This window comes from Stegostoma tigrinum, chromosome 7 (assembly GCF_030684315.1).
Source record: "Stegostoma tigrinum isolate sSteTig4 chromosome 7, sSteTig4.hap1, whole genome shotgun sequence".
Taxonomy (NCBI): domain Eukaryota; kingdom Metazoa; phylum Chordata; class Chondrichthyes; order Orectolobiformes; family Stegostomatidae; genus Stegostoma; species Stegostoma tigrinum.
In genome coordinates this window covers 32,042,769-32,068,975 of record NC_081360.1, presented here as the reverse complement: position 1 = coordinate 32,068,975, position 26,207 = coordinate 32,042,769, and the positions used below count along the sequence as shown (strand labels likewise).

Genomic DNA, 26,207 nt, shown 5'->3' with positions numbered 1-26,207 from the left:
TATATGGAATGGGCTGCCAGAGAAAGTGGTTGAGACAGATGCAATAGCAAAATTTAAAAAAACATCTGGATAGGTACACGGATGAGAAGGGTTTAGAGGGACCAAACATAGGCAATTAAAACCAGCTGAGAGGGCACCATGATCAGCATGGACCAGTTTGAGCCAAACAGCCTGTTTCCATGCTATATTATTCCACAACACAATGTGAGGATTGGGAAGCCAAACATGCTGGCCCAGAGGCCAATTTTTAAAGAAGTGGCTATTTAACTGGCTGCTTCCAAGAACCCAGTTTAATGAGTGAACAGCATGCCTCCCAGCATTCAACTATCTACTGCAGAGATGGGCAGGCTGAAACATGCGAAGAGATAAGTACCCAGTTGCTAGTTACCAATAAGGGATGTTACAAGTCCAGCAAAGTGAGGCCGTATGGGAATCAAGAGGACTCTCCCACCAAAATAATTGTCACTGTTGCCGTTGTGGCTAAAAGATCCAAATAGATTGGAATCTCTCACTTCGATTGTTGTATGCTCTGTAGCTTAGAGGTCATCAGAATTTCAGACAGCATCCTAAACACCCTGTGTACATGATCACACATCCAGTCAGTCAATGTCATTACTTCGGCGTTTCAGACATTTCACTGATTACTCACTGCAATCTGACAGATAATCATTCTTGTCATTAATATTTCTCCTTCAGGATCCCATGGAGGTGGGAATGAGCCATGGAAGCAGCTGGACAGGATTCCCTGTTGCTTTCGGATCACTGTACCTCCAGACATGCAACCACATGCAACTGAAACTTCAGCCCTCTCTTTTCCAGGTCTACCACTGAACAGCAAAACTTTACGATTACAAAACATACTATTTTCTCTGCTGCAAAAGCTCATTTTAATGTTACATGTTTTTTTCCACTTCCAGTAAATTAGTTAGAACTTTATTCCACAGTTCTAAATTGCCCTGTGGAGACAATGCCTTTTTGGTGCAAAATCAAATCAAAGACTTGACTATCATTCTAAATTAAAGCTTTGCCATTATGTTATAGTCCTTTGAATAATATTTAACAATCACTTGACGGTATTCAAAAGGAAGGAAATTCTATTAGTTCTGCTCTTTCAAACAGCAGGATCAAAAACTGGTTACAACCCAAATGTTAACTCAGTTTCATGGCTGCTTTACCCATAATGAAAATTATTTTGAAGAAGGTCTGTGATGGAGGCCAGGAACTTACCTACTAAAAACAGCAAAACACAAAAGAAGCAGGAAAGAAGATGGATAGTTTCGTTCAGTAAGGACAGGCACTGCTTTTAAACAAAATCTCGTTTACAACGAGATCCAGGTGTTCTTGTACATCAGTCAATGAAAGCAAGCATGCAGGTACAGCAGGCAGTGAAGAAAGCTAATGGCACGCTGGCCTTCATAACAAGTGGAATTGAGTATAGGAGCAGAGGTCCTTTTGCAGCTGTACAGGGCCCTGGTGAGACCGCATCTGGGGTATTGTGTGCAGTTTTGGTTTCCAAATTTGAGGAAGGACATTCTTGCTATTGAGGGAGTGCAGCGTAGGTTCACGAGGTCAATTCCCAGAATGGCTGGCCTATCATATGTTGAAAGACTGGAGCGACCTGGCTTGTATACACTTGAGTTTAGAAGGATAAGAGGGGATCTGATTGAGACGTATAAGATTATTAAGGGATTGGACACTCTGGAGGCAGGAAGCATGTTTCCGTTGATGGGGAAGTCCAGAACCAGAGGACACAGTTTAAAAATAAGGGGTAGGCCATTTAGAACAGAGTTGAGGAAAAACGTCTTCACCCAGAGAGTGGTGGATATATGGAATGCTCTGCCCCAGAAGGCAGTGGAGGCCAAGTCTGTGGATACTTTCAAGAAAGAGATGGACAGAGCTCTTAAAGATAGCAGAATCAAGGTTTGTGGGGATAAGGCAGGAAGAGGATACTGACGGTGGATGATCAGCCACGATCATAATGAATGATAGTGCTGGCTCGAAGGGCCAAATGGCCTACTCCTGCACCTACCGTCTATTGTCTACTGTCTAAAATACATAGTACAAAGGCGTTGAAAATGCCTTAACAATTTTTCAAAACAAATGGAGCCCGAAGGAACAAACTTTAAATGACTATTTATTTATAAGAGTAATTATCTACAGCTATGAAATTTATCAATAAAATTCATGTAACAATTATTAATTATGGAAAAAATTACATAAAATTAAGTCTACCTGATTGGTCTGATGATCAACAAGATCAAAAAAAGCTCTAACAGTGGCCAGGACCAGCTCTTTACACCTGAGAAAACAAAGAAAATGCAGTAAAAAAAAACACGTATTGTGCTATACTTAGAAATCTAATCAGACTACAGCTCATATCTCAAGAATATATCTTGCAAAGCAAAAGGCTTACAGTCGACAATACGTTATACAAAAGGTGAACAATCTAGAATATGATTAAATACTTAAAATGGATTCACTTATTGATACACAGATCTTTCTATCACTTATTTCACCTTGTGAAAATATATTTTTAAAATTTGATAGATTAAACCAAGCAATGTAACAACATGAAAATTAGTCAGTTTCGATTAGCTCCTAAGGAATTCTGACATTGTTTACTCTTGTTATTTCTCCCACAGCATGGAGCAATACAGGAGTCAATTCAATTCAAATCAATCCTCTGCATTATCAGCTTTTATTTCAATACCAACAGCTTAATAATTTTAGTTGGATAAGGAATTTGCCAAGCAGGTTGTTCTTCTGTTGATAATCTGATCAAGTTGATAACAATGGCCAGACCTTGACACCTTACGGCAAACTTTCCTCTGCAGTGCTGGTGAAGCAAAGCTCATTCACAGCACGTAGCTCAAAAAGAATTTGTACGTTGTCACTGATCTAGAACACTACACGATGATCAAGGCGTCAAATTCTGCTCAACCATTCTGCTGAAATCACCCAGGATAAGTAACTTATAACCATTTACAACGTGCCTCAGAATATTATGTAGGAAGTGCTGGAATTGACCTTTGAGATGGTGATTCAAGGGCCAATAAAATGCCAATGTTGATATTGAAGAAACTTGGAAGTCATGAGTTCAATGATTTCTGACTGATAGCAAGATTTGATAAAAATGCAATTCAAAAAAGGGCTAATTTGAGGCTTATTGAGCAGTGATGACATACTTCAATGAAGTAAAAAGCATAGACTCCCTGATACGCAACAAAAACAAGGCACAGAGTCATTCAGTTATACAGCACAGAAATAGCTCCTTTGGTCTAACTCAACCATGACGACCAGATATCCTAAACTGAACTAGTCCTACTTGCCAGTGTTTGGCCCATATTGCTCTAATTCCATCCTATTCATGTACCCATCCAGATGCCTTTTAAATGACATAATTGTACACAGTCCACCACTTCCTCTGGCAGCTCATTCCACACATGCACCACTCCTTGCATGAAAAATTTGCCCTAGCTCCCTTTTACATTTTTCCCGTCTCACCCTAAACCTGTAGTTTTGGACTCTCCTACCTGGGGTAAAAGATCTTGGCTGTTCACCCTATTTATTGCCGCTCATAATTTTATAAACTTCTAGAAGGTCACCCCTCAGCCTCCAATGCTCCAGGAAAAAAGCCCCAGCGTATTGAGCCTCTTCCCTCCAATCCCATAAACATCCTTGTAAATCTTTTACGAACCCTTTCAAGTTTAACAACATCTTTCCTACAGCACAGAGAACAAAATGGACACTGTATTCTAAAAGTGGCCTCACCAATGTCCTATATAGCTGCAACGTGACACCCCAACTCCTATGCTCAATGCTCTGACCAATTAAGGTAAACGTGCCAAACAGCTGCTTCATCAGCCAGAATCTGCATCACTTCAAATTATCCAGGATGGCTGTGCAAAAAACATGGGGCTATTGGGCAAATAACCACTGGATCAACTTATGCCAATAAATCCAAACTGCCTGTAACAATGGAAACCTACAAATTATGTATGATAGGAGCAAGAGGGCACCCACCATCAGTAATGTTGCCCATCAATCAACAGAGCTAGGAGTAAACAGATGCCTTATTGATTTCAGTAGTGCTGTGAGCTCAAAATGATCACAAATTAATTAGCAAGCAGAAATACACAGAATGGCTGGATTTCCACCTGAACTGCTCAAGCACAGGAAGTTCTACCTGATGCCAAACCTTTATGATCTCCTCCTTCTAGTCTGAAGGGTCAGCTTTGTTCCACATGACGTGTGTGATGCAATAATTGTTACATGAGACTAAATAAAGGTGGCAGAGGAGATGGCGACAACAACAGGGACACTTCAATTTTATTATCATGAGGAAGGCCTTCACCAGGGCCATGCTTAAAAGGCTCCTTGCTCCTAACCTCAGCCTACTCTGCAAATATGGAAGGAGTTTGCATACTAGGTCAGATAACAAGCTCCATAATTTGTCGAGACTAAAAGTGAAGACAAAGGTACAGCACACCTCAGTCAAGTGACTCCCGTACGCTGTTGAGGTCGGTTGGCTTGCCGAACTGGATTGTTGTTCCGCAGACGTTTCGTTACCGTGCTGGGTAACATCCTCAGTACAGCCTCTGATGAAGCATCAGTGTGTTTTCCCCACCTGTTTTTTAAAACTCTGGGGTCCATTGCGATGGATTGCCTCACTTCCAGGTTTCCTCCACTGTGGAATGTATGTGGGGTTGAGTTCAATGTGTGGAGTTCTGCTTCGTGGAATGCCATGCTTCCAGGAATTCTCGTGCTTGTCTCTGCCTAGCCTATTCCAGGATCTTGGTGTTGTCCCAGTCGACGTTGTGTTCTCCTTGTCCATGTGGATTGAGATGAGTGAGTATTGGTCATGTCTTTTTGTAGCCAGTTGGTGTTCATGTACTGTTGTTGTTAGTTTCCTTCCTGTTTGTCCAATGGAGTGTTTCTCACAGTCTCTGCAGGGGATCTTGTAGATGACACACAAATCCACATCAACTCTATGACAGGTGCTCGCCCAAACTAAAGACCCACTCCCCGTCATGGACAGGACCAATGTCATCTACAGATGCCCTGCAGAGACTGCATGAAACACTACCTCGGACAAACAGAAATGAAACTAACAACAAGAGTACATGAACACCACCTGGCTACAAAAAGACACGATAAAATACTCACTCATCTCATTCCACATGGACAAGGAGAACCATGACTTTGACTGGGACAACACCAAGATCCTGGAACAGGCTAGGCAGAGAATTCCTGGAAGTATGGCACTCCACGAAGCAGGATATTAATAAACACATTGAACTCGACCCCATATACATTCCACTGTGGAGGAAATCCGGAAGTGTGGCAATCCATCGCAACGGACCCCAGAGTTTAACAGCCAGGCGGGAAAACACACCATCACTTCATCGTAGGCTGCACTGAGTATGTTACCAAGCACAGTAACAAAACGTCTCAGAACAAACCAGCTCGGCGAGCCAACCAACCTCAACGCACACAATCCAAGCTACAGATCTACTCCAAAACTGTTGATGCTATGCGAACTACACACATGGAAATTCAGCTATCAAGATTCATGGATTGTCTATCCAGTGCTTTCCCCGACCACATGCAAGTACAAGAAATCTCTAGTTGTTGCACAGGGGCATCTTATCTCTGCCCATGGGCACAATGAATAACCTTGCTGAAAGTGGTTAACAAACCTGCAACATTGTATTCATGGTGATAGACAAAATTCCGCCAAGTATGGAACATGGGAATGCATAAGGAAAGCAGTCACCGTCTTGGGCTGATTCACAACATGCGTCGAAAAACATCAGGTTGATTCTTAGATCAAGATGTTGTTTTGTGAAGTCTCTCTTTGCATATATGGTTATGATAGCTGCAAATGATGAATTTATCAAGAAAGCAAAACCACCAAATTTCATCTTTGCTGTTTGTGGCCCATTATAGGAATTTCATGGAAGAACATACTCATGAGTAATGCAATCTCCTCAGAGGTGTATCTCCCAATTTGCTGGCATTCATCAAGCAGAAGTGTTTTTGCTACTCAATCACCTTTGCAGGACAAAAGCTGGTTACAGATTGAAGGATTTTTTGCATGGCGAGGTAGCTCGACCTAAAGACAGGCTGAAGACCCAAAGGTCCATTTCAAAGATGTTTATTTGGATAATAGTAGATAGATGCTTGATGACCATCTTGAACTCAATAGACCAAAGGGCCTTTTTCTACACTGGAAAACCTCTGACTCTGTATGATTTATAGGACCTAAACATTGATTTTTGGCCTTGCCGACAATGGTGGATAACAGCAACATCACCTACGAGCCAATGTGCAACACCATGACGATCAGTGGCTACAGTGACTTAGCAACACGTACTAACAGAAAAAACAACAAATCTGAAAAGCAGCTGACAAACACTTCATAGATGCTATTTATAGCAGAAATTGCCTTTCATAGATGGTGGCCATAACCATCATCAAAAGCATCCCATATGAAGCTAATCTATTCCCAATGGACTTGCTGCATGTCCACCTTCTTATATAGATAGAAGGGTGTTGCTAAAAATCATATTATAACCACTGGCTGGAGTGATATACTTGAATTGCCAGTCATCTGTCATCTTTCTTTCTATATATTCATATAATAAAGGCTTTGCCTATAGGTGGTCTTTTTTTTAAAATACTTACCAAACAATGCAAAGGTGATCAGTTGACAGCCATGCTCTTGGGACCGCTGATGTCTACAAAGTAAAAACCACTGGCAAATTTATTCTGTGTATGTTTGAAGACTTGAACAAAAGCATATCAAATCCAGTAGCATTACACACAATTGCCCTAACAAGTAATACCAAATGTTCATTTGGAATATTTTCCAGATGGCAAAGCTAAGCTCAAGAAATTATCTTGTCAGAACAAACAATGCAACATGGTACTACACTATGGCATTTTAGTAATAGTGAGCATCAGAGTCAAGCTAATATATCAAGGTCCAGCTTTGTTATTTTCAAATAACAGCAGCAGTAAATCTTTACTCTAAAAGATCTTATTGGCAGTCAGAAATCAATATGATTCAAGAATGCATTGCTTTACTTTTTGCAGACAAAATAAATTTGAAGCGTCTCCCTTCAATCTTCTATTACAATCAATACACTTTTGGAAGGATGCGGAAGTAATGTGACTGCATTTGCTTGGATCATGCAGCCCTACCCAGAAAGCTTTGAATTTTTTTTCAGATTCTCAGTATCCTTTCTTAAAAGTACTGCGAGAAGCTGAAAGACTATTCTACCCTCCAAAGGAATAATGTTCTGCAGAAGCCCTTCCCGAAACACAAACTACTTTTTGTATTTTCAGTCTAGACACCTTCAGACTACAAAAAAGTGACATTGCTAGCAGACTGATCGCTCTCCATGAGTAAAAACAATCCTAACATGTAGGAAGAAACAGGTCTCAGACGCTTCAAAGAAATTTGTATATCTCATGGAGTTAAGATAATGGAAGGAGAGGGGACCTAATTGAGGTATACAAGATAATGAGAGGCATAGATAGAGTTGATAGCCAGAGACTATTTCCCAGGGCAGAAATGGCTAACACGAGGGGTCATAGTTTTAAGCTGGTTGGTGGAAAGTATAGAGGGGATGTCAGAGGCGGGTTCTTTACACAGAGTTGTGAGAGCATGAATGCGTTGCCAGCAGCAGTTGTGGAAGCAAGGTCATTGGGGTCATTTAAGAGATTGCTGGACCTGCATATGGTCACAGAAATTTGAGGGTGCATACATGAGGATCAATGGTCGGCACAACATTGTGGGCTGAAGGGCCTGTTCTGTGCTGTACTGTTCTATGTTCTAACTCATGAGTTGTGTCAAAACCCCAGGCATGCCATTTAGAATGTGCAAACCTTCACATTCTTTCTCAAGGTTTCCAGATGCTAAAATGAACTTCCTGTCAGATAACAGTAACTTCAGTTGATCACAACTAAAATAGTTAATTGTATTATCATAACAAGATAAACTGTTAGCTCTTCAACAACAGTCACAGACACTAATCCCATTTTCCCATTTTCTTTCTCTACATTTGCTTACGTTCTACTCCAATTCTCTTTTTAATGATGCCCCAATTTCTGCTTCTATATATATTTAGGGCAGAGGGAGATAGCGGCATAGTAATTCAGAATCCAAGGTTCATGTTCTGGAAACATGGGTTCAAATCCCACAATGACAAATGGTGTAATTTCAATTCAGTAAAAATCTGGTATAAAAAGCTAGTCTAATGGCATCAATGTAATTACTGTTGACTGTCATAAAAATCCATGCTGTCACTAAAGCCACTTGAGGAAGGAAATCTTCTATGTCTACTTGGTATGGCCTATATGTGACACCAGACCAACAGCAATGTGGTTGATTCTGGAATATGCTCTGGGCAATTAAGGAATAGACAATGAATGATGGTCTAGCCAACAATACCCACTTTGCATGGATGAATAATCTTTTTAAAAATCCTATCACGCTCTACGAATAAACTTCTTTGAATTTTACCTGATCAATAACAAACCAGGAATTCTTTTTGTTTCTGTTCTTTGACAGGGAAGTTGCAAGTCTTAAAATTACATCACAACTAATTTCAAGAACATAGAAAAATAATTTAATAGTTGTTATATACATGAAGTAAAAAATTGATCAATAGAAACAAAATTCAGTAAATGCACTGAATTTGTAAAATGAAAGCCATTAAGATCAATTCTTCCAACCGGCCAGTCTATGATAAATCAGTGAAATTCACTTGGGGACTAAGCCAAAGAAACATGGAAAATCTACAAGAACAGATGTCATAAGGCGAACTTCTAACATGGAAAGTGCATAAAAACCTTGTTAAGTCAAGCACAGGACACAATGCTAGAAATATGCAGAATTTGCCAATAACTTATTTTCAATGGGTTGGAAAAGGACAATTGATGACTAGACCTAATACCAAATACAGTGTACTATATTTTCCATAAGACAACATTATTTGAGGACAATGGAAGGAGAAACAGCAACATAAATTCACTCATCCTCAGATTCTTCAGTTATTTCCAAAGTATTATTAACTAACTATTCAGATATTTTATGCAGATGTAAGTCTCTTCTGTTTCCCTGACAAAGACTGCTACTGCTCACTATTATTAGAAAAATAAGCTCAAAAAGCCCAAAGATGTAGAAATCTACATCCGCAGTTCTTTCGGTTTTTATATAGAAATCTAGAGATTTATTGTTATAATGTTAGACTAATTTCACATTTATGCAAATATTGTGCTTGAAATAACAGTCACATACATAAACATGGATTCATTTCATGTTTGCAGTAAGGCAACATCTAACTTTAAGAAAAAGCACACTTAAATGACTGCAGAACTGAAATCCAAGGTAACAGTAAGAATACTGTGACTCAGGATTCGCTATTTCCCTATAAGTCAATGTAGCATTGTTAATGTAAACTAGATTGTTGTAAGAGGATTGTTCAGACAAAGATGCAAGGAGTGTCAATATGAACATTTTACTGTTACCAACAGCAACCAACACAGAATTTTTAATAAAAATCATGTACATTACCACAACATTTAGAGTATTATTGTAAAGGCCCAGGCTTGGCACAATGGTTAGACCAGAGCGGACTTGGTAATCACGGAAACCACCGCCCATTGAGAGAACAGTGATATTTCTTAAGTCTTTTTCCTTGAGAATCCAGTAATTGTTCACAGTAGTGTAAAAGTCTACAAGAATAAATAGTTTAGTTAATTAAATGTCTATTTAAAACACTTGATACTATATTTGTCCTTAACAAGGTTACATGATACCATACCTTAGGCTTCTATAGGAACATATTTGGAAAAAGCTGCAGGTTAGATAGTCAATGAAATGTGGCATCCAAGGTTCAATATTGGTTCTACATTTAATCCATAATAAAACACAAAACAGACATTGAAACAACATTAGACACATAAAATGGCAAATTCTACAAATCAGCAAAACAAACTTCCCTCCACCAAACAACTAGAGATCAGCCAGTTTAACTTTGGTGACAGGGAAGCTCTTAGAGACAATAATTTCAGACAAATGCAGGGTAAATAAGGAAAGCCAGCTTGTATTTGTTTAAAAAAAAAACTTAACTAACCTGATTAGATTTCTGGATCAGATAAATGGAGTTGATAGGGTGTGCACAGACATCTAAAAAAGATGTGATTTAAAAAAAACTACTCAGCAGACTTGTAGGCAAAGTTAAAGCTCATGAAAAGGATGTTATGGATCTCTTCTTTGGCTCGAAGGGCCAAGTGGCCTGTGCCATCTCTTAATTTGGATATAATCTCCTCTTAAAGAAAACTGAGACGAAGACCTTTCGTCCTCTTAAGAAATTATTCTGGCTTTTAAGTGTAATCTTAAAAAAAAAATTGTTTGAATATTCAACTTCTGACGGCTTACTGAAAAATGTGTGTAAATTTTAAGTAAAATTGTCGTGTTACATCCATCTTTCATTGACCATACAGTCGATGTTCCTTTTAAGGAAATAGTTTGGATTATTATAATAGATTAGTCACTCAATATAAAAGTGAACTGACTATCTTTAATTTGCCATGCACTCTGCAATATGGTGCTTAATATTATTATCCAAAATGGTTTCCGGTAAGAAAATCATACGCATACATCAAAACGTCACTGCCTCATATTCAATTCCACAAAGAGATAGCTACATCCTAGAAATCTTAATTTAGGATTCTATACACTAATATTGGTTAACTTGGACATATTGTTTCTGCTACACAATACCTGTAGATATAGTCTATTCAGATACTTTTGATGTTGTAAACTCTGGGGATGGAGGATTGGATTTCATTAAAGGACCCAAATGTTTCATTTTACCTGTACCTCTGTGACTGCCACAATCTCTTGCTACTGCACTGAAGGGTCAGTCTACACAGTGAGTCCATTTTCAGGAATGGAGCTTGAGCGTTAGACTCAGATGTAAAAGTGTCACCATTGGTCTACATTTTGAAGATAATTCACTGAACCAATATGGACCATTCAGTAGACTTTTCCTTGTTACTGCTGTACATCACATCCTTACTCTGTACTCTATATCCTATTCAGTCAAAATCCACAAGTGTTCCCTTTCTCTAACTTCTTACTCAACATTACAAATTGTTTTCTTTAATCCTACAGCCATGTAGCATTGCTACTTTCAACAATAACTGTCCTGCATGTGTGGTTTTACAGGTTCCAGACCAGGGAATACATAGAATTGGGTTTATAAACACTCAAAGCAAATTTGTCTACATATTTTATCTACATTTATCATTCTGTATAAATGTGGGTGCTAGCACTAATTAAACAAATTTGACTGGCATAAGCTATGGAAATGTGTAGAAGGCTGTTTTGTTTTTACTTAAAAAATACAGTGGCTCATTTTCCATTATAGCATTTATCTTCTATTTTTGCTCATTTGTTTTTCTTGATTATCTAGGACGGAAATCACAACAACAAAATGGCTCAAAATAATGGAATCATTAACATATTTTTCCAAATTGTCATTTATTTGCATACAGAAAAACATTCAGGATTAGTGAAACTACCATTTCTATCTCACTTTGCTTCTGCTTTTACCACTTCTTTCATTTCACCAATCAAAGTTCACAAAATATTGCTCTGAACACGTAATGAAACAATTTACTGTCATGCAGCCAATGGGACCATTGAAGTAGCACCAAGGACAAATTAGTCAAAGGAATTAACTTGCTGCCTCAAGGTATTATAGGAAATATTCCTCAAAATCTACTTTTGGCAACTAGCCAGCTATTAGTTGAGCTATCCAAAGCAGATTCCAGACATACTGCAAGTCCAGCATCTGTAGCATGTTTAATCCACCCCATGTAAACCAGGTAACTGTCAAGTGCCGAAACAGCAAGTTAGCACAACTCCAATCATTTGGTATAACTGACTCAAATTCACTTTGTCAATTATTGCTTGTACATCATGAATACATAATATTCATAGATAATATAAAATAGATAATATAAATAATGTTATAACCAAAGAAAAGTAATTAGTCACTTGGTAGAACTGAACTTGTGTAGAGTTGAAAATTGAGTTGCGCTGTCAAAGATTTTCAGCTAGTAATCATCAAGAAACAACTGCAAGAATACCAAATCTCAAGTATGCTATAAAATCCATTTTGCGTCAGATTCCTATATCCTGTAAAATCTGGCACACGCGGGGTTGTTGTATCATTCAAGGCACAAAACATCAAAATGGTTTTTATATTTGATCCTACATAGGAACAATAGTGAAGCTTTTTGGAGGACTTTTAAATAGGTTATTCAGGCCAGTTCGAGGGTAAGAGACTAGAAGGCAAGAACCAGCCAGTTTTAATCAAGAACAAGGATAGAGGCTCTCTGCAGCTAAACTGCTGTCATTAACTCTGTGGAATTAGGTATAACAGAAAGCACAGGTAGACTGATAGTTCAAGCAAGTTGAGTGTGGAAGTCAGGAAACCAAAAAACAATACTGTTGGTGCAGTAATCCAGAGCAGAACCAATCCAGCTAAACTGAAAACTCCATCTTCTCTGTGAAACAGTTACAGCCCAAGAGACATATTGTTGCATATGATCAATCAATCACTGAGATGTACAGCCTTCCTGCCTGGCATCATATTAGCACCAAAATCAAGTAGCACAGTACTCATTTCTATTGTGATAAGCAGAGCCTTGCTTGAATTTAAGTGAAAGTTCAGCAGTTATTAGTTCCCTGGTGCATTCTCTGTGACAATGCCTTGACCAGTCAGAGTCAAACTGTCAACCAATCAGCAACCTTTTATGGAGTATAAATTGTTATGCCCTTTGACAACTGATATTCTTGCAAGTCTGTCCAGATAAGAAAAAATAGAAAATTTCGGCAACATATCACTTTACTTAGTAAGACAATCAAAGGGAAACCGATTCAATGAATTCTCCATGCCCACATTTGTTGCAGGGGAACACTGGAATAAACGAAATGAATGTAAAACAGCAAAAACTTTATGAATGACATATGCTGGACATACCTATGAGATAGCTGTCCACTGGTAGGACTGGTGCAACATGAGGTGTAGCTTGGGTAATAATAAGACTTATCAGTGCTGGCTTAAAGTTTGGTAAAGTGAATAGCGCTCTAGCAACAATGCCACCCATTGAATGGCCCACAATAGCAACACTGCAGGGTGCATCTTTTTGATCCTATGGATACAAACAGACCAAAATTAAATTACTAGTAAATATTTTGAGTAAATTATTTTGAGAAAGCTGGAAATGATGACATCAAATAGATGAAGCATATTCTAGCGTGATGGAAATTGGACATTTCATGGTTTCAACAAGTGGTGAGGCACAAGTTAACATGTGAAATGTACATTTTTGTAAGTCAACTTTCTGGAAAGCTGGGTCAGAGATAATGGGAACTGCAGATGTTGGGGAATCCGAGGTAACAAAGTGTGGAGCTGGATGAACAGAGTAGGCCAAGCAACATCTTAGGAGCACAAGCTGGGATTGCGATAACAGCCATAAAAAGAACCAACCCACATAAAACTCTGAAGTTTGTATGAACTGTAACATCACCTGAAGGTGGTCATCTTACTGGTAAAGGAGGAGTTACTACTCAGAAATTGCCCAATATTGCTGACAGTAACTATCTTACTAGTGGCCTCTTGATTTTTCAAAGTTTAAAACAAGGCTGAAATTGGAGAAATGCAAATGCAAATAACTCCCTGTCAAGCCAGCAAGAAAAGAGAAGTACACATATTTTGATCTCTGAAGGTCGTTGTTTGCACGCTCATTTCTGATTACTCACATTCTTTAAATATTCTGCTGCACATTTGCATGGGAACTGGTGGATTTCCTGACGGTGCTCATGTGGAACATGTAAGAGTGGTGTATTGAAAGGGAAAGAAGTGGAAAATTAGAAATATAGGTAAAATGTTTTTTGATTGGCACAAGGGAAATCTGAGTCAATAAACAAAGTTTGTTGACATTTACACAAGAACATTTAAAATGTGGCACTGCAGATGCATTATTGTTTTATATATATTAGCAATCTTTGGTGGCACTGCTCGTGATAAACCAGACGACATGCTCTTTGTTAACATATGAACACAATTTATTATTCTACAGTTATATAGCAATTCAGTTGGCTCCTGCATTTTAAAGACAGAAATTTTGCATACAAGATAAACACAGGCAATCCATTTGGTTGGAAAGTCAGAAACATTACTGATTAGATTGCGTAGTTTTGGGCTGCAGCATTTTATAACAGCTTTGCACGTACAACACTGCAATATACTGAGTTTTTGTTTCAGTAAACAGATTACAACTATTTAATATATTCTCCTGACGAGACTGAAGTTTGCAACACGGATACTTAGCTGCAAAATTAATGCAGTCTATTATGGACATTGCTTGGGTATACCCCATTGGGACATGATCTAAACAGGCCTTCTGATAATTACAGGTTAATTATTGTTGCGCAAGATTTTCTAGATTAAATCTGCAAAATTCCTTTCCTTGTTACATATAGATATGAAACATGTCAGGAAATAACTGGCTTCTTTCTGTTTGCGAGTAATTTTTCTAAAATTCTTTTTTTCAAAATTTGTTCGTGGGATATATGCATCACTGGCTTGGTCATTATTCATTGCCAACCGCTAAGAGAAGGCAATGAGCTGCCTTCTTTACCTACTCTAGTCTCTGAGGTACAGGGACACAATGTGCTATTAGGAAGGAAGCTCCAGGTGTTTGACACTATGACAGAGAAGGAATGATGATATAGTTCAAAGTTGGGATGATGTCTGATTTAGATCGGAAATTTCAGATGCTAGTTTTTATGCATCTGCTGCTGTTGTCCTTCTTTATGGTTAAGGCTGCAGGTTTGGAAGGCTCTGTCAAAAGAAGCTTGGTCACTTAATTCATTGTATTTATCAATGATGCACACTGGTGTTGGAAGTGAACAATGAAGGTGGAAAATAAGGTTCAAATCAAGTGGGATGCTTTGTTCTGAGTGGTGTCAAAATTCTTGTGTTCTTGGAGTTGCACAGATCCTGGCAAACAGACAGCATTCCAGAACTCTCCTAACTTGTGCCTTGCAGATGGTGGACAGATATTGGAGAGAAAGGAGGTAAGACAGAATCCCTATAATGTATAAGTAGGCCACTTGTCCATCAAGTCCATATTGATCCTCAGAAGATCATCCCAACCAGACCCAACCCCCTACCCTACCCCTGTAGTCCTGCATTTCCAATAGCTAATCCACCTAGCCAGAAACCCTAGAAACTATGGACGATTCAGCATGGCCCATCCACCTAACCTGCACATACTTGAACTGTGGAAGGAAACTAGCATGCAGAGGGAACCCATGCAGACACAAGGAGAATGTGCAAACTCTACACTGACAGTAGCCCGAGGATGGAATCAAGCCCGGGTCCCAGACGCTGAGACAGCAGTGCTAACCAATGAGCTACTATGCTGCCCATAAATACTCAACACTGAGAATTCCTAGTCTGTGAACTGTTGCTGTAGTCAGAGTATTTGTCTAGGTGGACCAGTTTAGTTTCTGGTCAATGGGATATTTACCGAACCTCCTCCATTTGATGCTTAATCATCCATGCAATGGTGCAGCATCTCACAAAACTAAAAGTGTCCTCAATGTGAAGACATTATTTCTTTTCCACAAGGACTTGGCAATGATCAATGTAGGGGTTGGGGACGTGGAGGGAGCTCACGGGAAATCAATATAGTTTCAAAATCAATATCAGGACAGAGAATAAAAGAAGGTTTGGCAGGGAATGGCAAAATTATAATGTGTTGATTAAACCAGAAGACAGAAATAATAAACAGGTGAATAAAGCATCAATGTTCAAGACAGGTTACAGCATGTGGCCCAAATAAGAGCTCTATACACGAATGCCCAGAGCATAAGGAATTAATTAAATGAGGTGCAAGCAGAAATTCAAATTGGACTGAGACATGGCTGCAGGAATGAACTGGATTATAGTGTTTATAGGTCAGACAGGGAAAATGGCAGAGGAGGTGCATTAGCCTTACTGGTTAGGGACAAAAATCGCTTCAATGGCGAGAGAAGATATAATGAGGGGCAAAGCATTCAGTTGAGACCACATAGGTGAAACTGAAGAACAGTAAAGGATCTAAATCTAAGTGTTGTGTACAGATCTCATAGTAGTAACGCTTCAGTGCTAGATTGTATAAATACAGAAATTAGGCAAGTACATACCAAAGCCAGCGTAGTATTATTGGGGGATTTTAATTTAATTTAATTCATTATTTGATTTAAGTTAATTTTAATTTAATGCAGATTGGGTGAAACAGACAAGTACATGTCAGAAAGGTAGGAAATTTCTAGAGGATCTCCAGGAAAGTTTCCCACAGTAATATGTCCTACATGCAGCAAGGGGATAAGGAAAATTGGGTTTAGTAATGAGTAATAAGCCAGGTTTAATTCGTAACCTCATTATGGATGATCATTTATGAAATAGCCATCAAAACATGATCACATTCAATGAAGCATTTGGAAGTGAAAAGCTTGTATCATATACTACAGTTTTAGATTCAGCCAAGGCTCATGTCAACCAGATGAGACAGTCACTGTTCACAATAAACTGAGACTTTGTGGAATCTAGGGTCAATGTTAAGCACTTGCAGGGCAACTCCCTCCTGACTATATACCACTGGGCAATTACTTCTGGTGGGTTTGTCCTTCTGGCGGAAAAGGACGATGTCCCAGGAATGGTGATGGTAACATCCAAATGTAAGGCATGAATGTGATATGAACATTAGGTTTGGCACCTTGATTATGACTATGTCAGGCTGTTTGCTATCCCAATTTTTGTATGCATCACAAGACCTTTCAGTGGCAACAACACTGTTTAGTCAAACAATCAAAAGTCGACAGCCTTATTTTCTGGAATGGCTAGTAAGTGGAATAGCCCACAGCCAGCAAAATTATCGCATCATCTGAAGCCTAGATATGTGGCACATGCTGTACTTTCAATGTCACATGTATGTACAAAATTCCAGCTTGGAGAAATCAACTTCAATTAAGCTAATTAATTACAATCCGAGAGGCCCAGAGTTAACTATTTTGTCGTACACAACTACAACAAACAGATTAGCTGTCACAAGCAAAGCAAAGACCATTGTAGTTTTGGTAAAATTACGATCAAGCAAATGAGCAAAAGGTTGATCTTGTGCAATATAAAGTTACAAAACTTACTACTTCAAAAGAACCAGAGATGGTATTAGCAATATCCTACAAATTACATGGGACAACATAAGGAAGATTTGTTGGTGAATCAGTATTATGAAAACAGGAAAATTATTTTAAATGAGCCATCTCAATAAATTGAAAAAACCTGAGGAGTAGAAATTTTAATTTGGATACTAAGCTTAAAATGCACCTGAGATTGTGGTGGTTCTTTTCAGCTCCAGGTTTCTGCTAAAATTAATTTTTGTAATCAGAAACACAAAATCTTTCATGATCAAATGCAAAGTAATAATAGGCAACATAATAAAACATGACTGTTTCTTTCATGCCATTAAAAAGAATGCTCTGATGCATTAAAAAGCAGTAAACTACTTTAATTTTACTAATACAGCCAAAGATTGTGTTTATCAGAAAAAAATAAGCTTAGCAAAGTGCCCAATCCTCCAGCCATGAGTAACTTGGATTTAAATCTCTGAAAATTACTTCAAAAAAAATGACATCATCTTTCAACAGCTTAACTAGTGAATATATTTTCATAACAAATTGAATATTATTTGGTATGAAAAAATGTGTTAAGATGTGCCAACTACAGCCTATGTAACTCAGAAAATGAGTGCAATTCAGGCCTGTCACACTGAAGTTTAACATTCCCCAATTATTATGTATTGTTTTGACCATCTGAGGAAACGTTAAGCTTCTTGAGCATTGTTGGAGTTGCACTCATCCAGGCAAGTGTGATGTATTCCTTCATACTCCTGATTTACGGCTTGCATATGGTGGAAAGGCTTTGGGGAGCACAGAGGGGAATTACTCTCTGCAGGATTTCGAGCCTCTGACTTGTTCTTGCAGCTGCAGTATTTATACGGCAAATCCAGTTCAGTTTTTGGGCAATGATAATCCCCAGGATATTGATAGTAGGGTAGTCAGTGACGCTAATGCCATTGAAGTTCAAAAGGTGATGATCAGATTCTCTCTTTTTGGAGATGGCCATTACTTGGACATTTGTGTGACACACGTTACTTGCCACTTCTGTCTTCAGGCCTGGATATCAATACCTGCTTCAATATCTCAGGCATCATGAATAGTACTGAATACTATACAATCATCAGCAAACATCCTTACATCTGGTCCTAATAGAGCAAAGGTCATCGATGAAAAACGTGAAGATGGTTGGAAGAGGATGCAACAATAGAGAACACTGCTGCTGAGATGACTGACATCCTATAGCTACAATCATCTCGCCTTGCGTTAGGTATGACTCCTGGCAGCACAGTGTTTCCATCCAATTTCCACAGACTTGAATTTTGCTAGGTTCTTGATGATAGACATGGTTAAATATGCCTTGATAGCAACAACAGTCGCTATGACCTCTCCTCTAGAGTTCACCTCATTTGTCTATATTGGAAAAAAGACTATAATCAGGTCAAGAGCTGAGTGGCCCTGAGTGTCAGTGTGCACATTATTGCTAACCAAGTGCTGCACAACAACATTTTTGACTACCACCATCAATAAATTTACTGATGACGGAGAGTAAATTGATGGGGCAGTTAATGGTCAGGTTGAATTTGACCTTTCTTTGTGGACTGAACACATCCGAGCAATTTTCTACTTTGTTGGGTGCCAGATCCCAGTGTTGCAAATGTACAGGAACAACTTGACTAAAGGCTAAGCAAGTTCTGCAGCACAAGTCTTCAGCACTATAGTTGAAATACTGAAAGGGCCCACAGCCTTTGTAATATCCAGTGCCTTCAGTTTTTAATATCACGTGGAGTGAAATGAGCTGGCCAAGACAAGCATTTGTGATGCTGGGTACCTCTGGAGAAGGCCAAAATGAATCATCCACTCAGCACTTATGTATGAAGACAGTTGCAAATATTTCAGCCTCTTTTTTCGCCCTGTTGTGGTGAACTCCCCCATTGCTGAGTGGGGATCATTTGGGGAGTTATCCTCCTGTAGCAAGTCATTTAACTGTTCACCGCTATTCAACACTTCATCTGATGAAGGGTCTAGGCCCGAAACGTCAGCTTTTGTGTTCCTAAGATGCTGCTTGGGCTGCTGTGTTCATCTAGCTCCACACTTTGTTATCATCCATTATAGCAAATTAAAACCTGCTTTACAATGGGCTTGATTTTCTTTACATTAAATGCTGATTCACTGTCAGCCTGTCATGCATTACCGACATTGATCCATTTTACTCCCATTTTGTTTTATAAGGTGTGGTTAGGATGTGAATTCTCTGTTTCAGTTATTGTTGAAGAAGAATCAGTGAGTTTTAATTTCTTTAAAAGGCAATTAGATACTCATTGAAAATGACACATTAAATAACATGGAAATGTTGGAGAAATGAGTTTAGATCTGGTGGTTCACAAGAAGAAAACATTCACGTGCATCTGATAGCTTAACGGGGCTGTTTCTATACTGCACAATTTTATCAGACACTAGAATTTTGAGAAGAATCAAGTTAGAAATAAGTTCCACATGGAGTAATACCAAAACAGTTTAATTTTTCATCAGTAAGGATTGATGAAAGGGAATAACTTGTTCAAATCTTACCTTGTAAAGTTTAAGAATTACTTTTATACATGCATGTACGAACTTGGTTTGCTTTTCAAGGCTTCCACCATAAAGTGCAACTAGCTCCTCATTAAAATCAACACTAAAAAAATCGAAGTGGAATTTGTTATGTATATTCTCAGCTTTTCTTAGTGCAACAGAGCCCAGGGAACGAACTGAAACACAAGACCAAATCAAAAGGATTTGTAAATATTCAGATGAAATGAATAACACATCAATAAACAAAATGTTGGACAAACTCAGCAGGCCTATCTGATCTGCAGAGGGAAAAAAAGAGCTAATGTTTCAAGTCCATTAACTCTTCTTCAGAATTGACGCTTAGATCTTGCTTGGGTGCCAGTCATTAGGAAACGAATGATTAAAAACCAGTTTAACAAATTTAGGAAGTACCTTGTCTGTAACTTCCAGCATTCCCAGGAAGAAACAGAACTGGGATTCCTGTGGCTTTTAGATTGTGTGCTTCAGCAGATCCTCCCTCTCCATAAAGATAAAGACCATAACTGGGGTACTTCGTGACAACTTTATATGGAAGCTTGATCTTCTGTTCACAGAAAAGAGACAAATATTAACTGTGGCAATAGCTCTTCCTTATAAGAAATGTTATATTTCTTTAAACTAAAACAAATTCAAAATTTAGTGCCCACATTTTGCTCTGTCCATGTAAACATTTGCAACACACACTAAAGTCAATAGCACAAAAATGGAATTAGCAACAGTTTAAGGATTCATTGATATTACATCTAGGGTGGACACAAAACAGCCACATCATAAATTAAATAGAACGCTTTTTTGCAATACTAAAAAAATACAATATGAAATATTTATATTATAAATAGGATATTTTAAATGAAATTAGTTCATAAATGGGTGGTCTGGTGACAATAAGTAGAAGCAATAACTCCTTCTACACTTACCTTCTTCTATTGAACAGAATAGCTCATGCAGAACAACAGAAGATCTCTGGTACTAGTCAGTTTTAAGTGCTCACATGAAAGTGCCCATGACTTAAAGGCACCACTACAGGCAAACCTGATCTCACTTTCATTAGGTATCCACAGAGAATGCACTTTCAGCAATGAATCACAATTAGAACCTGAAATTCTGATCAATTTTCTTGGAGACACTAACTCGACTATAGAAACAAGAATATTATTTTAAATACAATATTATTAAGTAAGCTTTGAATTAAGGCCTTGATCAAAGCAGGTAAGACATCGGGAGTGAAAATGTGATAAGATGCCTGGCATAATCATAAAAGTTTTTTTTACGATTGTTATAATTATTGTTTGAAATAACATATTGACGAGACTATTCACGGTACAGTAGACTTTTTTTTCAAGTGATTAAGTGAATTTAATCATGACAAGTACATGGAAAATCTAAACAAAATGTTTACATTTTTAAGTAGACAATGTTGAATCAGCTTCGTTCACTAATCAAGATTGAACAGTTATAGATTCATGACAACTTATTAATTCATATTTCAGTAAACATAATCGTTGAATGTTTTGTTTTCTGTAGACTGGTGAGAGAAAATGTACTGAATGGCCAACCTATAACAGTTAAGTTGAACTTCAAGCACACTCATGCAATAAATACCAAATAACATCATTAACCGAAAACTTTTCACCATTCTAACCAATTGTTTGAAATAAACTAGACTGTAAATCAATGCCAAAATAGTAATTATCTTATTGTTTGAAATAAGTAGAAGCAGAAATCTAATCCACACTCAGCAGAAAATTTAAATTCCAAGCACTTTATTCTATACAGATGAATCATGTTTAAGACCCATTATCGTTGTGCCAAATGACCAAACTTAGCTCTTAGGGAAAAAGTTTTAAAAATATTAATTTTTGCTTTCAAATTCCACCATAGCCTTTCCCTTCCTACCACCTCTATCAGAAATCACAACACCAGGTGATAGTCCAACAGATTTATTTGAAAACACAAGCTTTTAGAGCCTCACTTCTTCCTCAGGTGTTAGTGAAACAGGTATTATCAGACACAGAATCTATAAGTAAAAGATTAAAGGTTCACACCACTGTATTAAACAAACTAAAGACACTGTTACATCGTTAATCAGTTAGATTTTAATTTATTAATATATCGATATGTAAATCCTCAAATTCAAATCACCGCCCTGAGAGAACTAAAGGTTTTATCAGCGTGAAGAGTTGAATTTTAGGTCAGACTAACCTGAAGGAGGACTGAGGCTCTGAAACCTTGTGTTTGCAAATAAACCTGTTGGACGATGACCTGGTGTCATGCGATTTCTGACCTTGTCTACCCCAGTCCAACACCAGCACCTCGACATCATGGCTACCAGCTCTGTAACTTCCTTCAGCATTTAATCCTTGGATTCATCCGAGCTTCTGCAATTCTAGCTGCTTGTGCATTTTAATCCATCCAACATCGCATGCATCAGCTGCTTGGACCCAAGCTCTAGGATTCCTTCCCTCCTCACTCCTCCTTGCTAATTATCTTTCCTCCCTTATGACACTCCTTAAAACCAACATGTTTGACCAAGCCTTTAGTCATGTAAACTATTCTTTTGTTATGACTCAGTACCATAGTTTGTTTGATAACATGCCTATGAACTGTCTTGCAATGCTTTACTACATAAAAGGTGCTATGTAATTGCAAGTTGTTGATTTATATCAGCACGGATTGCCAATTCAATTTTCCGTTTGCTAATTGCTAATTACACAGTGTGTGTCAATTCCACTCCACTCTCTCCTCCTTCAAATAATCCCTTCTCAAAGATTAGGATTCACTGGTTTCATTACATATCATGCTAAAAAGACCAAAGGCCTAATTATTAATTTGCCACTTATTGGGAATAATCAGTTTCTCTCTCACACCTTTCCCAAATTTTCAACATTTATATTTCCATTAACGTTCTCAGCTCCACTGAACACAAATAAATTTTCCAAGTCTCTCATCATAACTATATCTTTTGATCCCATCCAAACTGCAGTCTTTAATGTTTTCAACATCTTTTTAATAATAGATGAGCATAAACTTACAATGTACTCCAACTGTGACATACCAATAAGTGCAGATTCATAATTACCTCATTTTTGTATGTGATGTTACTGTGTAAATTCTGAATTTCAACTGCTCTGTTACAGTTGAAATTTTTGCTTTTGTTTATTTAACTTATTTTTTTCTAGCTACCCTGTTCAGAAATATTATTACACACTTCTGGAACACATGGGACTTGAACCTGGGCCTCTTGGTTCAGCCGTAGGGACACTACCACTATGCCATAAGAGGCTGCGCCTCCCCCTCCCCAAAAGTGGTTCCCAGCCTTTACCCAACTCCTTGCATGGGGCAAGGGCTGTAGGAACCTTCTGGAAAAGTGGCAAAAGAGCTAGAACCAGAACATTCCAGTTCTGCAGTCTGCAGAGAATGTTACTAATTAGCATTAACTTTCATTTTTCTCTTTATTTTTCCCAGAATATTTATTTCACGTATGTGTGTGTTTAACTGCACACGACAGAAAGTTGACAATTCTCTTTAAATTCATCCTGTCACATGCAGTTAACACACTACATTCCCACACTTGGCACTACAAACAAACAGCAATAATATCCCCCTGAATTCACGACAAAATCAAGAACAATGGATGATCCATCTTGGATTATTCACAAACCATCTGCTACATTTTTCAAATCTGTCTATAACTTTAAACCAACCTTACTGTTCTTCCCTCATTTCAATACCACAGCCTTTAATTGTCACTTTATCAAATTATTTGAAAATAACAGGCAACTTACAACCACCTTCAAGAGGCTTAAGAAGCAACAATACCTTTGAAGGGCTCAGCTGAAGGAAAAATCATGTTAAAATCGACTAGGGGTTTGGCCTGTAAAACGTGTTACTTGAAAAATATGCTACACAAAAGATGTGCCATTTCTACTATGTTCAGTCATTTCTGATCCTACTTCTGCTGCCAGATTTTTATCCTTCAACTTCGAATGAAGTGAACGGACTATGAGTGAGAACTATGAAAGAACACAATCACTTGAACTTTCAACACCAACAATAAAGTTTTACCTTTAACCAGTTTGTTTGGTCAGCCACAGTTAAATGTTAATATCCCAACTCCCTATTTTTTCTCCTTCAAACAGCTATGTTTATTCCTCTCAAAGATAGTGATCCACGTGCCTTCAATACTTATGACTGATAAAAATTCTAAATTCACCTATTTTGGTGCAAGTTCTAATTCAAGTCTAATTATTAATTTACCATCCAACTGAAATAAATATTTTGCCATCTTGAAACTTTTCAAAATTTTGAACATTTATATTCATGTCAAGCTTCTCAGCTCTACACATTAATAGTTTCTCCATTTTTCTTCCTTGGCTATATTCTCATGTTATGTAAAACAGTAATATTTGAAGACATCTGCTACACTGGAGAAAATTAGATCTGGCATGCTGATTTAATTTGGGACTAAGTTCTGTTCGTACTTTCGAGAGGCACATTATTAGCCGCGGCTGCAGGCTGTTGAAGGAAAGAGAGACAAGTGTTATGTAGATCAGCAATGATTTTATTGAATAAAGGAACAGGCTCAAAGGGCCAAATGGCCTAATTCTGCTTCTCAAACCTCCACCATGAAGTGCACCAGTTTGCATCAGGCATAAGGGAAGTCGGTAGGTTTTTTTTTTAAATATCACAGTTGCTACAAGAATGCTAACTGCACTACTGGTTTGAGTTTTGACAAACCAATCTAATTTCTGAATGGGCACTTAAAATGAAAATACAGTATAACACTAAAGGTTTGACTTATAGTTTTTTGTTTCTTGTGTACAACTTTGAGGCATTAATTCTCAATATTCATCAGCAATCATCATAACTCCAACTGTGATCAAATCCTCACCCACTTTCAGCTTAACAAAAGGAAGGAACCATTAAAGAAATATTAGTTCAGACATTGCATCTTTAAAATGGTCATAAAGAATCCCATGGCACTATTTTGAGAAGATCATGGAAATTAACCCTGGTGACTAGATCAATGTTAATCCCTCAGCCAAAATCATAAAAACAGATCATTTGGTAACTCTCAACAACAATTTGTAGGTGCATCCTGCACACAAAATAGCCTGTCACATTTTCTTCAAGTATTCAGTTTAAAAGTGCTTAACAGGCAGTGTATCACCTGGGCTTCCTTTGGATTATGAATGGTGTTATACAAACGTTATCTTTCTCAGATGTGAGACAGCAGCTCACTTCAGATGTAGGACCCTAAGTTTTAGAAAAATAGACCAGGCACAAGGGCAAAAATTGACAGAAGTAGTTGGTAAGATCGGAGGTCATACCTTCTGCTTATGGAAACATCAGTTTAGGGAGAACCTTTTTTCTAATGAAACACCGGGTTAAGGAGATGGCATGGCAGAAATTCAATAAAATGCCAGGAATGCATCATTTTAAATTTGGCAGAAATAGAGAAAAATGGGGCTAATTTCATTGAAACAAATTATCAGTAACTGGTGGAAGATGTGGAACACTGAACAGCACACGTACGGCAACCTAAAAAGAAGACAAAAAATACATTTTCTTTCGCTTTATATGGTGGTCTGGTAGGACATGGGAAGCCCTACGAGAAAGTAACGGTGCAAGTTAAATCCACAATGGCATTTAGAAGATACATTTCGACGGGTGTGGTAAGGAGGAAGTGGAAGCCAGGCCAGCGGGATGATCCAACTGGCCCATTTCTCTGCTATATATGTCAATGATTTCAAAAAGGCAGGTCACATCAAAGTGACACTGTGGAAGAGACTATCCCTGAACGGTGCTAGCAAAGGTGGTCAAGTCCGAACAGAATCTGGGCACTGGTAACACTGAATTTATGGCGTCTTCATAAAATAAAAGCATAAAGTTTATTGGATTCCACTCTCTGGAAATGTTATCAAAATAACAAAAGCCTTGACAATTACTTGGTTCAGAGCAAACTTACACAGGCAGTGGCCTGTTGCACTGTCAGTCAGGCAACTACTTGCAGGTTAACTCTGCACAGACTGGGAGTCTCCAGCCTCTTTCTTTCGAATATCGGGGCTGGAGTAACTTACAATATATTCTGGGTACTCGAACATGTAGGTCATGCTGCACCTGTTCTCCTCGTACACAAACAACACGTCCCATACTCCGAGCCCCACTAAAGCCAGTGCAAAGCCCTGAAATACTGCTAAGAGCCAACTCAACCTCTCGGCCGCCATCGCCGCCCTCCCGACACCACCGGGGCGACCTGACCTGCTCACGCGCCGGACAGGCGCCTCGCCTGACTGGCGGAGGGCGCCGTCAATCAGATGTGCGGCGCCGAATCAGTAGACGGGGACGGCGAACACGTTGGGTCGGC

The 26,207-nt window shown here is 38.4% G+C and overlaps 1 protein-coding gene across 4 annotated transcripts in view; it reads right to left on the bottom strand.

Annotated features, from left to right (window-relative positions):
• pgap1 (post-GPI attachment to proteins inositol deacylase 1) overlaps positions 1-26,093 on the bottom strand; it is a 129,741-nt gene extending 103,648 nt beyond the window's left edge. For all 4 annotated transcript variants that reach the window (XR_007247896.2, XM_048534035.2, XM_048534033.2 and 1 more), the window contains exons 1-7: positions 25,921-26,093; positions 20,234-20,384; positions 19,823-19,998; positions 13,065-13,236; positions 9,584-9,744; positions 6,688-6,740; positions 2,233-2,299 (exon numbers count right to left, since the gene is read on the bottom strand). Coding sequence is in view for 3 of the 4 variants with exons in the window: in XM_048534035.2 (XP_048389992.1) it covers positions 2,233-2,299; positions 6,688-6,740; positions 9,584-9,744; positions 13,065-13,236; positions 19,823-19,998; positions 20,234-20,384; positions 25,921-26,067 (927 nt within the window). In the remaining variant the exon portion in view is untranslated. The remainder of the gene's footprint in view (positions 1-2,232; positions 2,300-6,687; positions 6,741-9,583; positions 9,745-13,064; positions 13,237-19,822; positions 19,999-20,233; positions 20,385-25,920) is intronic.
• Positions 26,094-26,207: the final 114 nt, after the last annotated feature.